At 36.9% G+C, this 19575-nt stretch overlaps 1 protein-coding gene across 1 annotated transcript in view; it reads left to right on the forward strand.

Moving 5' to 3' along the window:
* Positions 1-10268, forward strand: part of LOC107085539 (lutropin-choriogonadotropic hormone receptor-like) — a 21850-nt gene extending 11582 nt beyond the window's left edge. The window contains exons 7-14 of the mRNA XM_015375902.1: positions 1570-1692; positions 4629-4697; positions 4783-4857; positions 6914-7099; positions 7193-7413; positions 8603-8784; positions 8871-9062; positions 9732-10268. Of these exons, the coding sequence (XP_015231388.1) occupies positions 1570-1692; positions 4629-4697; positions 4783-4857; positions 6914-7099; positions 7193-7413; positions 8603-8784; positions 8871-9062; positions 9732-10265 (1582 nt within the window). The 3' untranslated portion in view covers positions 10266-10268. The remainder of the gene's footprint in view (positions 1-1569; positions 1693-4628; positions 4698-4782; positions 4858-6913; positions 7100-7192; positions 7414-8602; positions 8785-8870; positions 9063-9731) is intronic.
* Positions 10269-19575: the final 9307 nt, after the last annotated feature.

Here is a 19575-nt window from a genome sequence, read left to right on the forward strand (position 1 = left end):
TGAAACCTTTTCTTGTTTTGTTTTGGGTTTTTTTCAGACAAAAGACAAATGAGCCTATCGGCTTATTTAAAATAAAATACATAAATAAATTGAGATTCATTACTTGATTGTCATATCCACTTCAGTGCATGCAACAAGGGTGTGTAACACAGAGACATCATCAATTCTCAGGTAAATATATGCGCTATTAATTAAACTTCACAATAAAATTATAACTGAACCTGAGTCACTGTGTTAATCTCACACATGACTCTATCAGCTCCAAAATCCTTTTACGCAAACCTCAAGGAAATTATATTATTATACTATTTAAATGTTACCCAAAGAACACAAGATAAAAATAACACTCTCTAAAATAAAATAATGCAGCAGTTTCTGGTATCTATTTAATCGAATTTAGTCACTTTAAAGGTATAGAGGGCAAAGTTCTATCGGTGGATCAGCTAAATAAGTGGTCCTCCTAATTGTCAATAATTCTAGTAATATATTTACGTAAGACAATTCTTTGTGCTAACACCGTTAGCTGTCTTTTTCTGTGCATGCGCACTTTCAGCCGCATATGTGTCGTGAGCTACAGTTTCAGACAGTCATTGAAGCTCACCTTTCTCACTGCGGTTCTTTAAAAATGGCAGAGGTTAATAAAAGAAAAGGTGTCTACAAAGTGTTTGAGGGGGAAAAAAAAGGGCCTCAGAAGAAGCAGATATATCCTAGAATGCTTTGCACGGAGCATTATAAAATCCCAAAATCACAGTGTGAGGCTGCTGTCAACATATTTCAGACTGCAGGAGAACTGCTCAGTGGAGCTAATGTCAGTTGTACTGTCAGCTGTAAGGCCATAAAATAAAAATGTGATGAGCAGGCAACAATTTCCCTCTGCATAGCATGAGCAAACTTTTTAAATTATTTAATTTTGTATTGTGCCTGACGTCCAGTTGTCTCTTCCTTGTATCCACTTTCTTTCTTCAGGGAAATCATAGGTGTGCTTCAGCATTAAATCATGTATTCCTTCCGGTGTTGTGTCACCCCTGAAGGCAATTCCCTTGCTGCCAAGGAATCTGATGGTCCTGAAGAGAAGCTCTAAACAGTGTCTGGCAGTAGCCTGCTTTCTGGCATGAGCGCTGGATTATTGAGCATCTTTGGGGACGTCATTCAAAGCAGCCAACTTTTGTATTGACTCGATGTGCAACTCTGAACTCTCATGCTTGTAAAATTTTTCAGTTGCTTTACGTCAAATTGAAAACCCAGCCTTTACGAAGGGGTTGTCTTTCTTAAATTTTTCTATATTAATGGTTTTTTTTTTAAACTGCTTTCAGACAAATGAAACACAAAATGTGATCTTGCTCTTCCACATAATGCACTGCCGTCCAGCAAACCTTGCCGGTGCCACAGAACACGAGAACGTTTCCTTACTACAATGCCGTGCAAGAAATTTGAAACAGGAGGATGTTGGCTGGAAGTGTTTGTCTAATCCAAGCACACTAGCTTGGGTTGCAGGTGCTAAGTCCGCTGGTGCAACTGCCATCAGGGGCGGGTAAACAGTCTCCTCACTCCGGCTGCTCTCCGTTTTAGTGATTTCGGTACCAGTGATTTTCTTCATTGGTTGGGGTTTTGCAAAAAAAAAATACAAGATGTGTTTCTACCCCATGTTTCCTCCTCATCGTTTGTGTCGTTAAACTATGTAAACTTACTAGTGTGCTGCCACGAGTGGGATGTATCTGTCCTCGCGATCACTAGTTCGCTAGACTGTTATCATGACAACAAAACTGCCACAAACTTGTGTTGATTAGGCCTCAAAAGGGTTATATTAAAAACAAAAAACAGCTAATACTAAAAGTCTAAATAATTTCCCAAAATATTCATAAGAAATTTATAAAATGTGCAAAGTATTTTTGATACATTTTTTTTAACTCACCCTCTCGCCACTGGGGGTGTTGTAGCACCTCCAAGGACCCCCACTTCCCACAGCCATGTCTTTGTATAATTATGAGACTGACAAACAAGGAAATACGGTGTCGGAACCTCAAATACTTGTGCTGCTTGTGCAATAGAGTAATATAATTTGTCTACTAAAACAGGTGGTAGTTTTGTTTCAGAAGAAGCAGCTGCACTTGGTAGGTTTTCATGATAAGGTTTGGAATTTCCAAAAACGAGTGCTTTTACTCTCACTTTGCTCATTAAAAGACTAAAATATTTAATTATTATTCGAACATCTATTACCTGTACATATTAACTTTGACCTGACCCTTCTAACGCATAAATATGTTTTACCTTAAGTTATCTTATTCTAGCCTTTCCAGCTTCCTTAGTCCCTGCTGATAAAAACAAACAAAACAAAAAAAAACCTACAGCTTGATGCTGTCAGCACAGTGCATCACCATGGGGCTGGTTTATGCTGGTATGAATTTATTTATCTATTGGATTTTCTCATCTTCTTCCCACTTTATTATGAAGGACTGATATGTGAAGTGTATGACTATTAGACCTAATTTTCACTGCAGGCAAGAGTGGTCCAAGTGATCAGGTTAGGATGTTTAGAGTGAGTGGGAATGCCCAGAGTTAGTGGGAGCGCTCCGATCTAGCCCATGTCTGACTTTTTCAAGTCACATTCGAGCCACATTCTTATGTGGTCTCAATCAAACTTGTATTTTTTAGGATGTGGCCAGTAGGAACGTCTAAGGCTGATTAGATGTGACCTTGACGTAATTTTCTTATCCCATTCTTCACAACTTTGCACCCCTTTAGCAGGACACTGTAGCAGTTGGAAAACAGACAGGAGCTGAGATAGAACTGCACGAGAGAGCCAGCGAAATTCAAAAGCTTGATAAAAAGCAGAAATAAAACTTTTAGATTTAGGACATAGTTGCTTCATAGAATGCGTATTCAACCCTTCAGACACAGGACTTTAAAATGCTTTTGTGATTAGTGAACATGTGATGATCTCCCCGTTGTTGCAACCCAATACATCGGATTGCATCAAGTCTTTCGGCTTAGGAATTGAGGAGAGAGGTGATGGCATATATCATTTTAGTTGCCCTCGCCATGAGCCACAAAAATTTGTCATTTATAGGTAACATTTTAAAGGTAATTGGAACAACCCCTCAAAAAGAAATCGGATTCCTGCACATAAATAGGATTTGAGCATTAAAACCCACTGTAGGAACATAGCTTTAGAAAATATTAGAAACTCCACTCTGACCTGTGGATCTCTGCAGTTTCTCCACAGATACCACTTATTTGTTGGTAGCTTTTCCATCTTCCCGCTGGAAATCATTCAAAACGGAAAGAAAGACTGCTGATCTCTCCCATGTGGTCAAAAGATGGATTTTGTTTAATTTATTTACATATAAATTGATCTTGCTACATTTTGGAATTTCTTAGTCTATTTTTGCAATTCAAGGTCTTGTGATTTTACTCCATGCTTTAGTGTTGAGTTTATTAGTTTAGTCTTATGTTTTGTCACTTGTTATTTTTAGGCCCGAGCAGCAAAGCTAATCCTGTGATTAAACTGTAAATTTGCCTAAAGTTTTATTATTCAAACCTCTGCTTTGCTAAAGCCACTCTCTGAATCTGGGGTCTTCACATGACGCAAACCAAAAAGGACTTTTTTGTTTTGGCTAAGGTTAAAAAAGGTCAATTAAACCGATCTTCCTGTGTTAAATCCAGCCTTTTTAAATGACTTCACTAAATCTTTATTGAAATTCAATGTTTGAGTAGTTTCTTCTTTCTTAGTTAGACCAAGACAGGCTTGCAGTTGTGCCATAGTTTTTAAGAATTGGTTAATAGAGACAGGCCAAAAAGATATTTTACCGAAGTAACTGACTAAAGCAGATGTACACTCTTACAAATAAGTTTTTAGAATTAAACAAATGACATCTATCATTTTTTGCCTCCAAATAGCCCAAGGATATCAGTTGGACCTCAGTGAGCCTCTGTAGCTGCATATATGGGCAATAAACAAACTATTAGTCAATTAGTTGTTTCTGTAAAGGCCTAAATAGTTAGAAACACTCAGTAATAGCAAAGGACGTATCTGTAATTCAGTTGGAAGTAAAGCAGTTTTCAAAAAGCTTCAAAACTCTTCTGATATTTCTATGAAAAAGGATTGATTATGAGAAAAAGGCAACCTAATATAAATTAAGATAACCAAAGGGCCACAAAATGACAACCAAGGCCAGAGAAGAATGACCCTTTAGTAATCAGAATGGTTATGAAATATTATATAAGTCATAAGTATAAATGTTGGAGGTGGATGCACAAAAATAACCACAAATTATAAGTATGTGTTTGCTTTGAGCTTCTTTCCCTTTGCTCTTCAGTAGGATGAGTGGGGAGCCTTTACAGTGCTCGTCTGTGCCGATGGGACCCAGGTTTCATAATATCGCCAACGATTTTATCATCCCTTCTGTTTAACAGAAAAAAAGACAAGAAGAGGAAAGAGCAGCTGACAAAGGCAGTAGCCATTCACTTGCTGTTTAGCTGAAGATCTGTAGCTGCACAGATTTAGCTTGTGGGAACAAAGGAAGTGCAAACAGCAAGTTTGGCATCAGCGGCTCAGATAATTTTCACTGCTGGTACTGTTTAGCATTAGAGCCATGTGACTGAGATTTGGCTTCTCTTTCTGATGACAGACGGCTCACCAGAAATGGCATCAAGAAGGTGGCAAGTGACGCTTTCAATGGAACAAAGATGTACAGATTGTGAGTCACAGACAGACGCACAGTCACTAAAATGAAATTTTAACGTTCACATTTTATTTCCTTATTTCTTACTCCTTTTTTTAAGGCTTCTCAGAGGAAACAAGCAGCTTGCTCACATCAGCCCCAACGCCTTTGTGGGTTCCCATGGGTTGGTGGTGCTGTAAGCATGACATTCTCTCGTATCTTTTACACTTCACCTTTTTAACTCAAAGCAGGCAACAGTCTGACATGCATGGAGATGACTCTGATATTCCATTTTAAACAGAAAATCTGGATGAAAGTTAGAACTGGGAGTTAAAAAAACGGTTCTGAAGACAGTGAATTTCAATAACAGAGATTTTCCCATTTCCAAAGAGAAGAGACATCCTCTAGTATCCAACATGTCAAACAAACAGGAGCTGCTTGTCATGTTAAAAAGTTGTTTGGATAATTATTTCTGCACCACTTCTCCAAAATCCTTTTAATTAAGCATACAGTACTCATACTCATCGTCTCCTGCTTCATCTGGAAACAGGTCAGGGGGGCAGCAGTCTCAGTAGAGACTCCTAAACTCTAGTTCTGCTGGAGGAAGCCCGATATGCTCCCAGGGCAGTTGGGAGACATAGTCCCTTCAGTGTGTCCTAGGTTGTCCTCTGGGTCTCCCTCCGGTAGGATATGCCTGAAACACCTCAGCTGACTCCTTTCGATGTGGAGGAGAAGCAGCTGCACTCCAAGCCCCTCCCAAATGACCAAGCTCCTCACCCATTCTCTAAGGGTGAGCCCAACCACCCTGCAGAGAATGCTCATTTCAACTGCTTGTATCCGGGATCCTGTTCTTTTAGTATGATCTGAATTTCATGACCATAGATGAGGGTCTGTGCATATAATGACCAGTAAATCATGAGCTTTGGGTTTTTGCTCAGTTGTCTTTTCACCACAACAGACAGCATTCACATCATAGCAGCAGCCGTAACTATCTGTCTATTGATCTCCTGTTCCGTTCTCCCCACACTTGTGATCAGGACCCTAAGATACCTAAACTCCTCCACTTGAGGCAAGAATCTTCCTCAAACCTGAAGGTGACGAGCCACATTTTTCTGGTTGAGAACCATGTCCTCTGACTTATAGGCACTGATTCTCACCCCCGCCGATTCACAATCGGCTGCAAATTGCTCCAGTACATACTGTAGATCTTGGCAGGAGGAAGCCAGCAGAACCATCTGCAAAAAAAAACACTCTGCTTCTGCCATGGTATGACCATCAGCCGGACTCTCAAGTGTCCAAGACATGCAGGTGAATGTCAAAAGATCTATAATCAACCTCCTAGGACGATTGGTGTCCTGGAGCCAGGTTCACCAATGCTTAAACACGTTGTTCATTATGGACAAATCTTTGACTTGCACAGAAGTCCAATATTGAAATACCACTCGGAGTCAGAGTTGGGGGTCGGTTCCTCCTGATCATGTCCCTACAGGTGTCATTGTCATTTCCAAAATGGGAGTTAAAATCCCAAGAATATTTATATATATTTTCCCACTGGTTGAGCTCTATTCTTATTGATTAGCTTCTCTCCTTCAGCTTCCCTGCTTTCCTTCTGCTGTAGCTGTTCCATGTCCTCTGAAAAGCGCATTTGGTTTCTCTGTCATCTTATAGTGCACTCGTACCAAACACAATGCTAAAAAATCTTCAAGAAATTGACAATATGACAAGAATATTTTAAAATGCATTTAAAATGAGCATGAGTGTTGAAAAACATTAAAATGGGAACTAGACGTATAATGATATACTGTTTTAAAATCACTATTTATGTTCTGGGTTCATCAGTTGGAGTTGCATAAAACCTGAAGAAAGTACCCAGGGATTTTAAGAGAAAAAAGCTAGTAAATTCTTGTAATGCCTCTGCAATGTTATGTAAAAGGTTACGGTTAAGTTCCATGGAGTCTGGGCTAAATTATGTTTCGTTACAAAATTATTTTTTAAATGTAAAACTCAAAAACTAGGACAACACACCAAACATACTGTAGGAGAAGCACCTAGAATTACAGAGGCCAGAGTATGACCTGAAACCAACCAGAAAGCCCACAGTTCTGAAATAAAAGTTTTTTTTATGAAGAGCTATAAATGACTAATATGAGTTTGTGTGTGTAGATGTTTTAGGGTATGTTCATAATTTATTTAAAAAGAATTGCCAAATTATTGTTCAGATTAATTTCATGCTCCTGGCTCTGCCTCTACAGAGACATCTCTCAGACAGCTGTCAGCTCTCTGCCAGACTCCATCCTCAGTGGTCTGAAGAAGCTGCTTGCAGAATCTGCTTATCACCTGAAAGAGCTTCCTATTGTGCAGCGATATACAAAACTCCAAATAGCCAAACTGACATACCCTTCACACTGCTGCGCCTTCAAGAACGTACACAGTAACAGGTAGAAATCCAATAAAAATATCATTGATTCAACAGGTACTGCACTGTTTTATTGTTGATGTTTTTTTTTTTACTTGTTTGTATCAAATGATAGATCTCAGTGGATCTCTCTGTGTAATCACCCTGATGCAAAAACTATGCCAGCCTTCTACAGAGAGTACTGTTCCAACTCCACCTCCGTCTCCTGCAGCCCGACACCTGACAAGTTTAATCCGTGCGAGGACATTATGTCCCCCATCCCCCTACGGATCCTCATCTGGATCATCTCTGTTCTTGCTCTGCTTGGCAACGCAGTGGTTCTTTTGGTTTTGTTAGGTAAAGCTCAGATGCACTTAGTGAGAAACTACTTGAAAGTTGTTCTGCAGCTGTGGTTTTCTAATTCATTAATGTGATTCAGTTCTTGGTTTGAAATAGAAACTTGTCTTTTCTCTTTTTTTTGTAAAATTAATGTTTTTAATACTAATTATCATTTAGGATGTATATAGCAGTGTTAATATTCACTATAAGACATTCACCAATATGAGTAATGATTGTTTTTTTAAAAGTCTAACGTCTATTTGCATTGATCTAAAAAAAAAAAAAAAGCATGAATGTGTTGCAGCCATCTTTCAGCTAGCTAACCCGCTGTAAGCTTTGGTATATGGGTAGTCATCCACGTTTTGCATGGCTAAAGGTAGCACCAAGGTACTCTTGCTAATAGCTGAGTAGATATCCCCCTCCAATAATTTTAGACAACCTCTCAGAAAAGCTTTCCTGCAGCATGATTCTTCCATCACCATGTGTCACCATGCAGATTAGTACAGGATGATACCTCCTAAAAACAATCAACATGTAGAAGCTTCCTCTTTGTAGACCTACGACAGAAATTAGGACGTTACAAATATTTCAATCTTAAAATAAAATGCTTAGAGCATTTATAAACTACAAGTTGAGATGGCAAAACCCTGCACAGCTGTACTTTTTTAAACATAAAGCTGACAGTACAGAGCAAGAGCAGCTCTTTTGTGCTATTCAGCACTATCTACATCAGGCATCCCCACAGTCGGTCCTCAAGGGCCGCTGTCCTGCAGGTTTTAGAGGTTTCCCTGCTTTAGCACAGCTGATTATGATGATTGCAGTTGAGCAAAAGCCTGTTAATGAGCTTTCATTTAAAATCAGCTGTGCTAGAGCAAGGAAACCTCTAAAACCTGCAGGACAGCGGCCCTAGAGGACCGACTTTAGGGGATGCCTGATCTACATACTCTGCATTAAAAGCCTTTCAACAATGCTTTCATAGAAACAATGTGAGGCAAACTTATTGTACACTCCAGATTACATTTTCTTTACCTAAGCTTCTTACTATACTGGTTAGTTTTTTTTCTTAGAGTGCTGTTCATACCTTTTATATCCCAGGGTTGGATGGTCACATAACAAGCTGTAAAGCTGTTATTAACTTGCTTTGTAGCTGTTTCAAATCTTTAATTCTCACTTAAGCCCTTTTGTTTTCCCTCTGCCCTGTCATTAGGGAGCCGCTCCAAGCTGACTGTTCCTCGTTTTCTCATGTGCCACTTGGCATTCGCTGACCTCTGCATGGGTATCTACCTGATAGTGATTGCCACTGTTGACATGCTAACTCATGGACGCTACTACAACCATGCCATTGATTGGCAGACGGGTTTTGGCTGCAAAGTGGCAGGATTTTTCACGGTGTGTGTGTATTTTGTTGCTGGCATATGTACATTAATGTCATTGCTCATCACTGTCTGTGAATAGTAAATTACTTTGGTTTACAGGTGTTTGCCAGCGAGCTGTCAGTGTTCACGCTAACGGCCATCACTGTGGAGCGCTGGCACACCATCACAAACGCCATGCGACTCGACCGCAAACTTCGTCTCAGGCACGCCTGCATCATTATGACAGCTGGATGGAGCTTCTCTCTGCTGGCTGCATTGCTGCCCACATTTGGTGTAAGCAGCTACAGCAAAGTAGGTAGCTTATTGTTCAACACATGTTACATTAAGATCCTTCTCAAATGCAAGAGCTCGGCATAAAAGGGCTGGATTATTGTCACATTTTATGACATTACAGCCACAAACTTCAAAGTATTGTATACATTTGAAACTAACAAATAGGACAGGTGTAGAAATTTTTAAAAAGCTTTCCAACAAAAATGTTTATTCCAACAACCCACAAGAAATTAGTTTGTGTTTTGCAAATATGGCCAAAAAGTAAAATTTCAGTCTTATCTTGTCTAGTCTTCAACTTGACTCATTGCAAAGTGATAATGAGACTACTTATTCGTCTGCACCTTTCCATAAAAGTGGACCTCAGCAGATTCTCTCACCTTAGCTGTGAATCTCTGTAGCTCCTCCAGAGTTGTCGTGTTACACTTGACTAGTTCTCTGATTGAATGATTGATGAAACATTTCAGGCTTGTTTTGTTAACGATGAACTACTTATTTTAATCACACTTATTTCCATTCTACTCAGCTGACTTCCATATTCATAGGACAAAGAAGCCAACATTCTTAACCTCTGTACTTAAGCTTCTCTCCTTATATTGCCTCTAAATAAACTTGTTTGACATAAGTTAGAGAATTAAGTGCATTTTAGAATTTTGCTATCAATATTTGAACAGTTTTTTATCTGTACAGGTGTGTATCTGCTTGCCAATGGATGTGGAGTCTGTTGCATCCCAGGTCTACGTTGTTTCTCTACTCATTCTCAACATCCTGGCCTTTTTCTGTGTTTGTGGCTGTTACCTGAGCATCTACTTGACCTACCGCAAGCCTTCATCAGCACCTGCTCATGCAGACACCCGAGTGGCTCAACGCATGGCCGTCCTCATCTTTACTGATTTTGTCTGCATGGCGCCCATCTCCTTCTTTGCCATCTCTGCCGCCCTCAAGCTTCCTCTCATCACCATCTCAGATGCCAAAATCCTCCTGGTCCTTTTCTACCCCATCAACTCCTGCGCAAACCCCTTCCTCTATGCGTTCTTCACCCATACCTTCAGACGGGACTTTTTCCTCCTTGCAGCTCGCTTTGGCCTGTTTAAAACTCAAGCCCAGATTTACAGGACAGAGACGTCTTCCTGTCAGCAGCCGACATGGACCTCTCCAAAGAACAGCCGTGTCATGTATTCCCTGGCGAATACACTAAGTGTAGATGGGAGACAGGATTTCTGATAGTCGCCAAAATAATAATGGTTACAGACTTTCAATTAATGGTCCTTTCTTTCACTTGCTGTGGTCAAAAACCATTGGATGGAAAGATTTTAAAAGCAATTAGTCACTTTATTGTAGAAGAAGGCACCAGTATTAGAAAAGTTAAGCAGTTCAATTGATCATTAAGCAATGTAGATATCCTTTAACAAGTGGGGAAAAAAAACATGAGTTGATCTAATCAGATGCTTTGGTCACTAGTCACAAGACTTTCTTTAATTTACCATAAACAAACCTTGGTTTGCATATTTGATCAACTCATGAGACAAAAACACCTGAGAAGGAAATTAAATCCTTATCACTACAGAAATGAACAAAATGCAAGTTGGTTATTAGGTGTAGAAACTGTGCATATTAACTTCTGATGTCTTTCAGTTTTTCTGTCAGAAAACATTGTTTAAATGCATGCAAAAAAATGTTCACTGTGGTTCAGCAGTTAGTAAATAATTTTTTTTCACGGATAGACGTAGTCATTAGAAAAATAGTATGCCAAAATTGCAAACTTACAGAAAATAGGGCAGGGTAGGAAGAGCATTATTTAGAGAAGCATCTAAAAGGTCCATGGTGTCTCTTGAGGTGCTGCACAGAACCCCAGCTTTTATGGTGCTTTTATGTGTTTTTTATTACTAAAATCTTGCAAAATGTTTAAAACATGTTTTTTCTTGATATTCTTCCTGGTTTTCTGACTTGAATGCAGAGCATGATTAAGTTGGCCTTGATGTTTGTTTCCCAGATCAGCATTCAGCTCTATAAAATTCTACAAATAATACAATTAATAATACGATTAACCTTTAGATTTTGGACCAAGGTCCAGATTCCTGCCCAGACTAAATTCTGCAATAAATTTGTCTCTAAACTCAGAGCTGTGAGGTAAAAATTATGTTTTATCTGATAAAAGTGCTGGCTGGGTGAATGTAAAGAAACAAAAAAAACAAGGACATGCTAACTGTTTTTGTGGTAACTGATGTTTTGGAGTAAAAGACGATATATATATTTCTTCCCATTTTGTGGTCTAATACTACAGAAAGATGTTCACGAATATATGTTAGTATGGTTTTTTTTAGTGATTTAATAAGATACAAACTGTCAAAAATTCCAACAAATAGTTAATTCCTGGAATTTCTACTATGTTTTCTATCCATGGAGGCCATGCTGGGTGCAAAGCTAGGGTTTTGTTGATTAACTTCTGTTTTTTTTTCAGCTTAAACTGAAATTTTTTTTAAATGAAAACCATGTTTGCATGGATTGCTTCATTATGAGTCAATGCAAGCACAGAATAACTGCAGATAATTTGTGCTTAAATCTGGATCATAAAAACTGTCCTATAAACAGTTGTTTTTATTATGGCTAGATAACAGCAACTGATGGGAGATTTTTCCCAGCAACAAAACTGTTTAAGAGTAAAAGTAACCTTATGACTTCATCTTTCCTATTGTCTTTCTATATGACAAGATGTGCTGCAAACTGGGATACTTTAAAATACATCGGACTGTCGTTTTACACATGGGATGACTACATAAAGAATTTAACATCTGTTCAATGTTTAATGTTATGAGTGAGGGATATGTATTAAAAAGAACACTGCAGGGACCTGCTGATTAATAATCTGCTCATACACAGTGTCTGCTGTAGCTCTTCACACCTTCAAATCCTCCTCAACTCATGAGAATCTATCCTGCTCAAAATGAAGGTCATGCTATCATCTTGAGATGTAATAATGTAACCTTTTTATACAAAAAAAGAATGTTTTTTTTCACAATGTTTGATAAAATTGTTCATGCAGGTTTCTAACTGAGCATTTTCTATGAAATATATTTTCTGAAACACACCCCTGTGTCCCGCTTTAGTGTTATCATTATTTTGCAATGATGTCCTTCAGATCAACCAAAGCTTTCAAGGACAAAGTGACCCAAGCAACCTCCACTCTAAAAATGGGTGGGTGGGTGTGTGTAGGAGGAAAGACAGCTGCGTTTTCTGCTTTTTACAGGTGGATGAAAACGGCAGCAAGATAAAGCCTGCGCAAACACCAGAGAGAAACCCTGAGTTTCAAGGCTGCAGCTGCAGCAAAGAATCTGCCTGCCTCTCATTGAATATGGATGCACTGCCTCCTACATGTTAAACATGTTCACACACTTTACTTCCATTTATTGTGCTAGGTCCAGATTTAATCAGCCCATTTAGGGGGTACGCTCCGGGAATGTAAGATTGTAGCACAAATGTAGCACCATGAAATACCCACATACAATAATAAAAATATGTACACACATAGTATGCATGTCTCCATACATAATATTGTTTTGGGAATGATTAAGTTTTTTTTGTATGGGCAACAAATTCACATCCTGAAAATGGCTAAGAAAAAGATCAAGGGTAATTAAACATTTCAAACTATAGAATAATTCATAAAAAGGTACATGAAGCTATCAAAGGAAATGTTATATTGTAAAATGAAAAACGTATTCAGAATAATCACAATATTTACAGAAATTGTTCTTTCGAAATAAAAAGCAGGTTATTGTACCCTCAAACCAAGCATAACTGTACATGCCTAACCTCATAAATACAGAACAGTTCAACTCTGTCTGGCATAGAGTGCAGATACTATTGTAGCTAAAAAGCTCCCCCTGGTGTTCGTACGAGGGATTACAAATACTCTTGTATTTTGATGTTATGTTTAAAACATTTCTCAGAGCTTTTGCCTCATGTTTATCTAACAACATTACATAGTAAATGAGGATTTTTTTTTTTTTTGAGAATCTATTATACAAATCTTCTGTTCATTCCTCTCTCAATTTGGATCTATTAGATTGAGGTCTGGTCACTAGATAGGCAGTTAAAGCTCATCAAACTCATTGTCATTTCTGAGAAACAAGCTTGAGATGATTTCAGCTTTGCAACATGGTGCATAAATCCAGACAACCCAGCAAAGACAAGCAGGTATAGGCAATAAATTCATTGAAAAGATGCTGATCTGAAGATCATAAGGATCAAGAAGGCTGAGGCAAAAAACAGAGATGATATTGTGATAGTTTATTTTGAGAACTAGATGTTAGGGATTTATTGGACTAATAAAGAAATGTGGAGCAAGAGCCTGAGCTGTCATGATATTGGTGCTGATGTCTGGTCTGATAACTCATTTCATTCACCTGCCTATCTCCGCCCAGCTCTCATTATCGATCATCTGATCCACCTGTTTCAGGCTATATTTAACCAGCCTTCAGACCAGTCATCACTGCCAGATTATTTGAGTCTTTGGTGACAGTTCTCTAGCATTTCTGAGTGTTTCTGATTACTTGTTCCTGACCCATTCTACCTCTGGACCTCTGAGCCTGCCTGTAGGTGTTCTGATCTGTTTGCCTGACCTGTCTTCAGACTCCTGCTTGATTTCTTCCTGTCTGTGTACCGAACCTGGAACTGTTTCCAGACACTGTTCTGGATTTCCTTTCAGCACCTCTTCTGAGATCTGATCTCCTGGCTCTGACTCCCTAGCATGCCTTCAAGAAAAGCTTTAGCTCTGGATTGTCCTGCCTTTCTTTGTCTGCTTGGCTCTGATCTCCTGCCTGTCCTATGACCTACGAGAGACCAGCGCCTGGGACTCTCTGGGTGGCACCCGCAATGTCTCGTTGCCAGCCTACTGGCCAGAACCAGCCTCATCCTCTGGGCTCGGACTGAGCTTTAAAACCACGTTAGGGCTTACACATTAATTATCCCCGTCCGCCAGATATACAAGGTCACTAAACTGTTGTCTTCTCCTGCAGAGGTTCCTGCCTTAGACCCTGAAGCTGCGCTTTGCAGTTCTGTTTCTAAGAAATGTTTTGTTAAATCTATCTGTCTTTCCACCTCAAACACTAGGTCCTTTTGTTCTGAGCCTAAACCTAAATACATTAAATTACAAATGTTCAATGGACCTGTTAGGGATACATTAATGAGTCATCTTCAAAATGATTGCAGTATATTGCCACTTTAGGTTTTGTTACCTTATCTGAAGTAAAATAAACTAGTAGTTAAAACAATTTTTTTATTTTTTTGGTGCTCCAGTTTAATCTCTGAGACAACCTTTACACCCTTCTCTGAAACTTTTGGTTAAACAGTAATTGACAAAGAATACACCATTGCAAAAAGAGCAGTAAAAAGGTCTCTGGGTTTAGGCAAAAATAACATCAGCCTAAAGCAAGAAATTCAATGCAAGGCAGAGATATTATGTTTTTTATGAAGCCATGTGCTTTCTTTGAAAATAACTGTACAGTTGAGCATCAAAAAGTCTTTTTTGGTGGTATGTAAATCCATGTGACTAATACATATGTTCAGATCTGAACATATATGACCTTGAAACAGTTGCTCAGTTTCTCAGTTACTCGCTTTCTTTAGTAAAGCATGTTAATGGAAAGTTGAGTTTTTGGAAAAATTGTGCTTAAGAAATGTGCAAAAGCATTTGGGATAAATGGGAAATCTATAGAGCAAAGCTAATTCAAGAGATTTAAGGAGATTCAAAAGAGTCATCAACATCAATGACAACACAGGATACATTTACAGAGATGATATACCAACCCAAAAGCCACCCTCCCACACTCATTCACATTCATTCACCCATTGTGTTCAACCATAAATTACATTTATAAAATAAACATGTGAGAACTTCCCATTGGTTTTTATATTGTCTGGCTTCATCATTGGTTTCACCCATATAACTTTCTAAAATTAAATAATGCTGAATAAGTGTTTTAAAGAAATTAATACCAAGTGAAAATCTATTTTTGGCTTTAAAGATAAACCTTTTACCAAGTACAGCGATTAAATTAACTAAGTGGTGACTGTTGATAAACTCTCCCAGTAAAACAGAAACCACATCAAGCTTCATAGACAGGCCAATCCTTAAACACATTTTTTTTTACTTCCACCCAAAAAAGAGAATTTGACAATACCAAAACAAATGCAGGGTGGATTCAGACTCTTGGCAACAGAAATGGTGATCATCTGACTCTGTCATATTCCATAGCTTTAACATTGTCCCAGTGGGTAAAAACTTTTATATAATTTTAATTTAAAACTAATGATTTTGCACATCAATAGTATTTTTATAAATTAATTGAAATATTATATCCCATGGCAGCAGGCAGTCAAAGTTGTCCTCCCATTTTCCATATGTGTTATATGGGGTAACCATCAGTGATTTTTTTTGTTAAATAAAATTTATATATTTTTCTATTTATTTTAATTCCCTTTTGCCAATTAGATTTTTTGTTGGAGGTTTACAAACATATAGTTTAGTAGTTCCATTGTTAATTATTTTTTCTATTTTTTTTTCCAATTACTCCAGTGAGTTTGTTCAAATAAAATTTTGAAAAAGCATCACCATATATAATTCTAAATTCCTTATACTCCATAATTTTACTGCTCTCATTAATAACTTCATTAACAAAGATAACTCCTCTTTCAAACATGCTTTTCCAAAAGGAAGGCAGTCCATCTTTTAGTATATTGGAATTCATCCATATTATCTGCTGCAAAATATAATTTCTTTTTTCTGGTACATAAAATTGAAAACACCACCATGAATGGAGTATTTCCTTTATGAACCCTGAAATGTTTCCCAGCAGACTCTGTACATATGGAAAATGTAGATTTTTTTTCCAATGTGACACTAGTGTTCCACTTATTGTTTGTGTACATCTTTGGAACAATTGATGCTTTCAAAGACAAACATGTAGCTTCAAGACTGAGGATTTTCAAACCTCCATATTATTCATTGTACAAAACTTTTCTTTTTATCTTTTCTGGCTTGCCATCCCAGATAAAATCGAAGATTTTCTGTTAATCAAACTTAAAAAAAAAAATGGGATGGAGCTGGTAAAGACAGAAAAAAATGAATAAATTAAGAAGTAATTAAAGAATTAACAATAGATATTTTACCATACAAAGTTAAATATTTCCCTTTCCATAATTGCAGAATTTTATACAGCTTTCTTAGTCGATTATCATAATTTACTAAACTTAAGTCTTCCAGAGTCTCTGGGATCACAACGCCAAGTATGGTCCATCTGTCCACACAACAGCCACTTTACATTTCATTGGAAAGGCTGTTTTCTTTAAACTTCCAATCCTTCATATTTTACATTTATCGTAGTTAAGTTTAATCCCAGATTGCTCTGAAAAGATGTCCAAAAGATTTATAAGGTTCTGTAAACAATGGGGATTGGGACTAATGAAGAAACTTGTATCATCCGCATACATTGTTATCTTACTTTCATTATTATTATTATCAATGAGCCCTTCAATATTTTCATTCAGTCTGACTTTAATTGCTAATATTTCCATTGCAATGATGAACACATACGGAGACAAAGGACACCCTTGTTTTAGACCTCTTAATAATGGTATTGTCCCTGAGATGTGTCCATTATTTATAATTTTACAGTAAGTTTTGTTATATAACGTCTTTATCCAGTGTAATATTGAGTCGCCAAAATTGAAAAAAGCTAAGCTTTTACAAGAGGCAGGAGTTTGTCCTGCATTTGAGGGTTGCCAGAGTTACTTAATTACTGTTTCCTTGAGGAAGACACCTTACTTGCATTGCCTACTGATTGTAGTCAGATATCCTAATCTATAGCTAAAATGTACCTTGGCAGTATCAGCGTGTGAATTACTGAATGTTATGTAAAGAGTTTTGTAGTCCCCTACCTTTGGCATGCACTATGTGAGTAGACCCTTTATTATTGGTGAAGCATGATAGTTTAATTCATTTTCAAATAAAGTGATGCATTGGCTCAAAATTTAACAAAACAACAGTTTTTAAAACCAACTTTTGTCCCAATCAGGATAAAAGCAGTGATATAAAAACCCAGTTTTTAGAGAGAATTTGAATTTTTCAGATGTTCCAATGAGTTTTTGAAAAGTTTCACAGCACTGAATCTGCTGTTTTGAAGGGTTTTTAGCCATTTTTGTTTCAGCAACTGACCTTTGGTAGTCCTTGTGCTTTTGGATCTGTAGTTCAGGGCATTTTACTTTATTGTCTTAAGCATTGTGTTAATATTACAGTTACAGCCTTTGATTAGTTTCAGTCCTCCTTGATAAACAGACTTTTTTTTTTACCTACAGAACTTTTTATTTAAGTTCTGCAAGAGTTTTGAGGAGGCCATTCACACCTTGATTTTCTATAACAGAAGTTATTTTGAACTTGTTTTCCTTTTTTTCTCCTAATGACCTTGCTTAGGAAGCCTACTTTACTCTCTCCTTTTATATTCGATTTTGAAGACTAATATTTTTTACCTTACATTTGTTTGTTCCCCAGTTGTTATGCCTAGTAATGTTTAATAATTGTCCCTTTTCTACTATGCTTAATAGGTCTCTTAATGTACAACACTTTGGTTACCACTTTTTCATTTGTAAATGCTCATCATATACCGTAATGAATCGGATGTTACACTTTTAGAACAAAGTCCCCCTCCTTACAAAAAAATGCAAAAAGAAAAATAAAAATACAATAATTACTTATGACAATACCTTGGGCAATTCACACAACAATTGCTGAAGGGGAGAATGTAAAAGAAGCCAGACTAATTGAACAAAGTGATTCCAACCCTTCACTTTCTAACTTCCTCAAAAATATTTGGAATTGAACATTTCCCTTTTAAATGCAAGATTGCTAAGTAACAGACATTAACTGTGCAAACATGCCTACACTTAAGACAAATGAACCATTTAAAAAATGAATAGAAATCATAAACTGGTGATTTATTCTTCTTATGTTAAACTCGTATACTTATCAAAACAATTTAGCATAACATTCTTATTATTTCCCTGGATTGCATATGAACACAAATAAGCTATAATAGAACAAAAGCAGTACCCAAATATCTCTATTACTTGTCCAATGCATAGTGCTTGACATTGACTGCAAACTCTTAATCAGGGTCAATGCTTTATTGTGTCCGAGGCATAATCCTTAAATACATCTAATGCAGAAGCTGTTGAGGGTAGCTAAACTTTTAGGTGTTAACTGGTAATTATCGGTAATATGCTGTCCAAAAAAAAAAAATATATATATATATAAATATATATATATATATNTATATATATATATATATATATATATATATATATATATATATATATATATATATATATATATATACTTGTCTCTCTTTATTTTTACAGTCAGATTAGCTTTTTCTTGAACAAATTAATTCTGTTTCAACTTTTTCCCGCATTAAGACAAATTAAAGTATTTCAGGTACTACTAAGACTTTTTTAAATTTGTAAAAAAAAAAAAGGTATTTAGCTATGATTGATCAAATGAAAATCTAGTGGCATCACTTACCTTAGAATAGAAAAAAAATGTCTTTATAAACTAATTTTAGCACTGGTTTTCTTTATAACCACTAACACTAATCTGTCTTCTGTTCAGTCTTCTATTTTATTTTTCCTTACATGTTACAAAATATGATTTTCTTTACTCTTACATTGCCAGCATCTCTTCTTGCCAAATTTCTAATGTATTACAGTAGGAGCCCCTTAATTGATCAATGGTAAATGAGGGATTCTGTCTGATTATGTCAGCAAGGGCCCTGTTTTTTAACAAAAATACTAAGAAATGTCAGATTTAAAAATTCCTTTCTGTGATGCTGTTGTTATTGGCTTCATCACCTTCTGACATGTCTTTTCAAAGGTTGCAAAGATGCCTCGGCTTGTGGATCAAATTTATATTTTTACCAGCTATATTTGACTACATTAAATCTAAACACCAAAGAGGTATTTTACATTTATTGTAAGATGATTATCAACTGGTAAGCTTCAATGTAGTAACAATTAATTATGGTGTTTCCAACAGGTTTCTGGCAGGTCTGTTGAACTAGTGGTATGATGGATGGAGAAAGACAGGAACACAGCAAAATAGGTGTACAGTTGAAAACTAAGGTGCAAAATTTTGAAGCTGCATTCATGAATTTTTAGATAAATTAAGGGAAAAGGTATAACAGACAAATCATGGCAGTGTTTTTTTTTTGTTTTTTTACTTTAGTAAAGTCAAAGACATATGAGGTGGTGTTTAACATATATATATATATATATATATATATAAAGCATTTTTTCAACTTCACATTTACAAGCACAAATAGTTTTGCAGCAGAAATACTGTGATAAAATGCTTTTTACATTGCCTTGATACGAGCCTTTTGATTCGTCCATTGAAACCAATATGTTGAAACGCAAATTGTGATTGGTTAAGGTGACGGTATGTTTTATTTTTTTCCTGTCGATTGTTTCCCGTGCGAGTTAA

This window comes from Cyprinodon variegatus, unplaced genomic scaffold (genome assembly GCF_000732505.1).
Source record: "Cyprinodon variegatus isolate N-32 unplaced genomic scaffold, C_variegatus-1.0 Scaffold127, whole genome shotgun sequence".
NCBI lineage: Eukaryota > Metazoa > Chordata > Actinopteri > Cyprinodontiformes > Cyprinodontidae > Cyprinodon > Cyprinodon variegatus.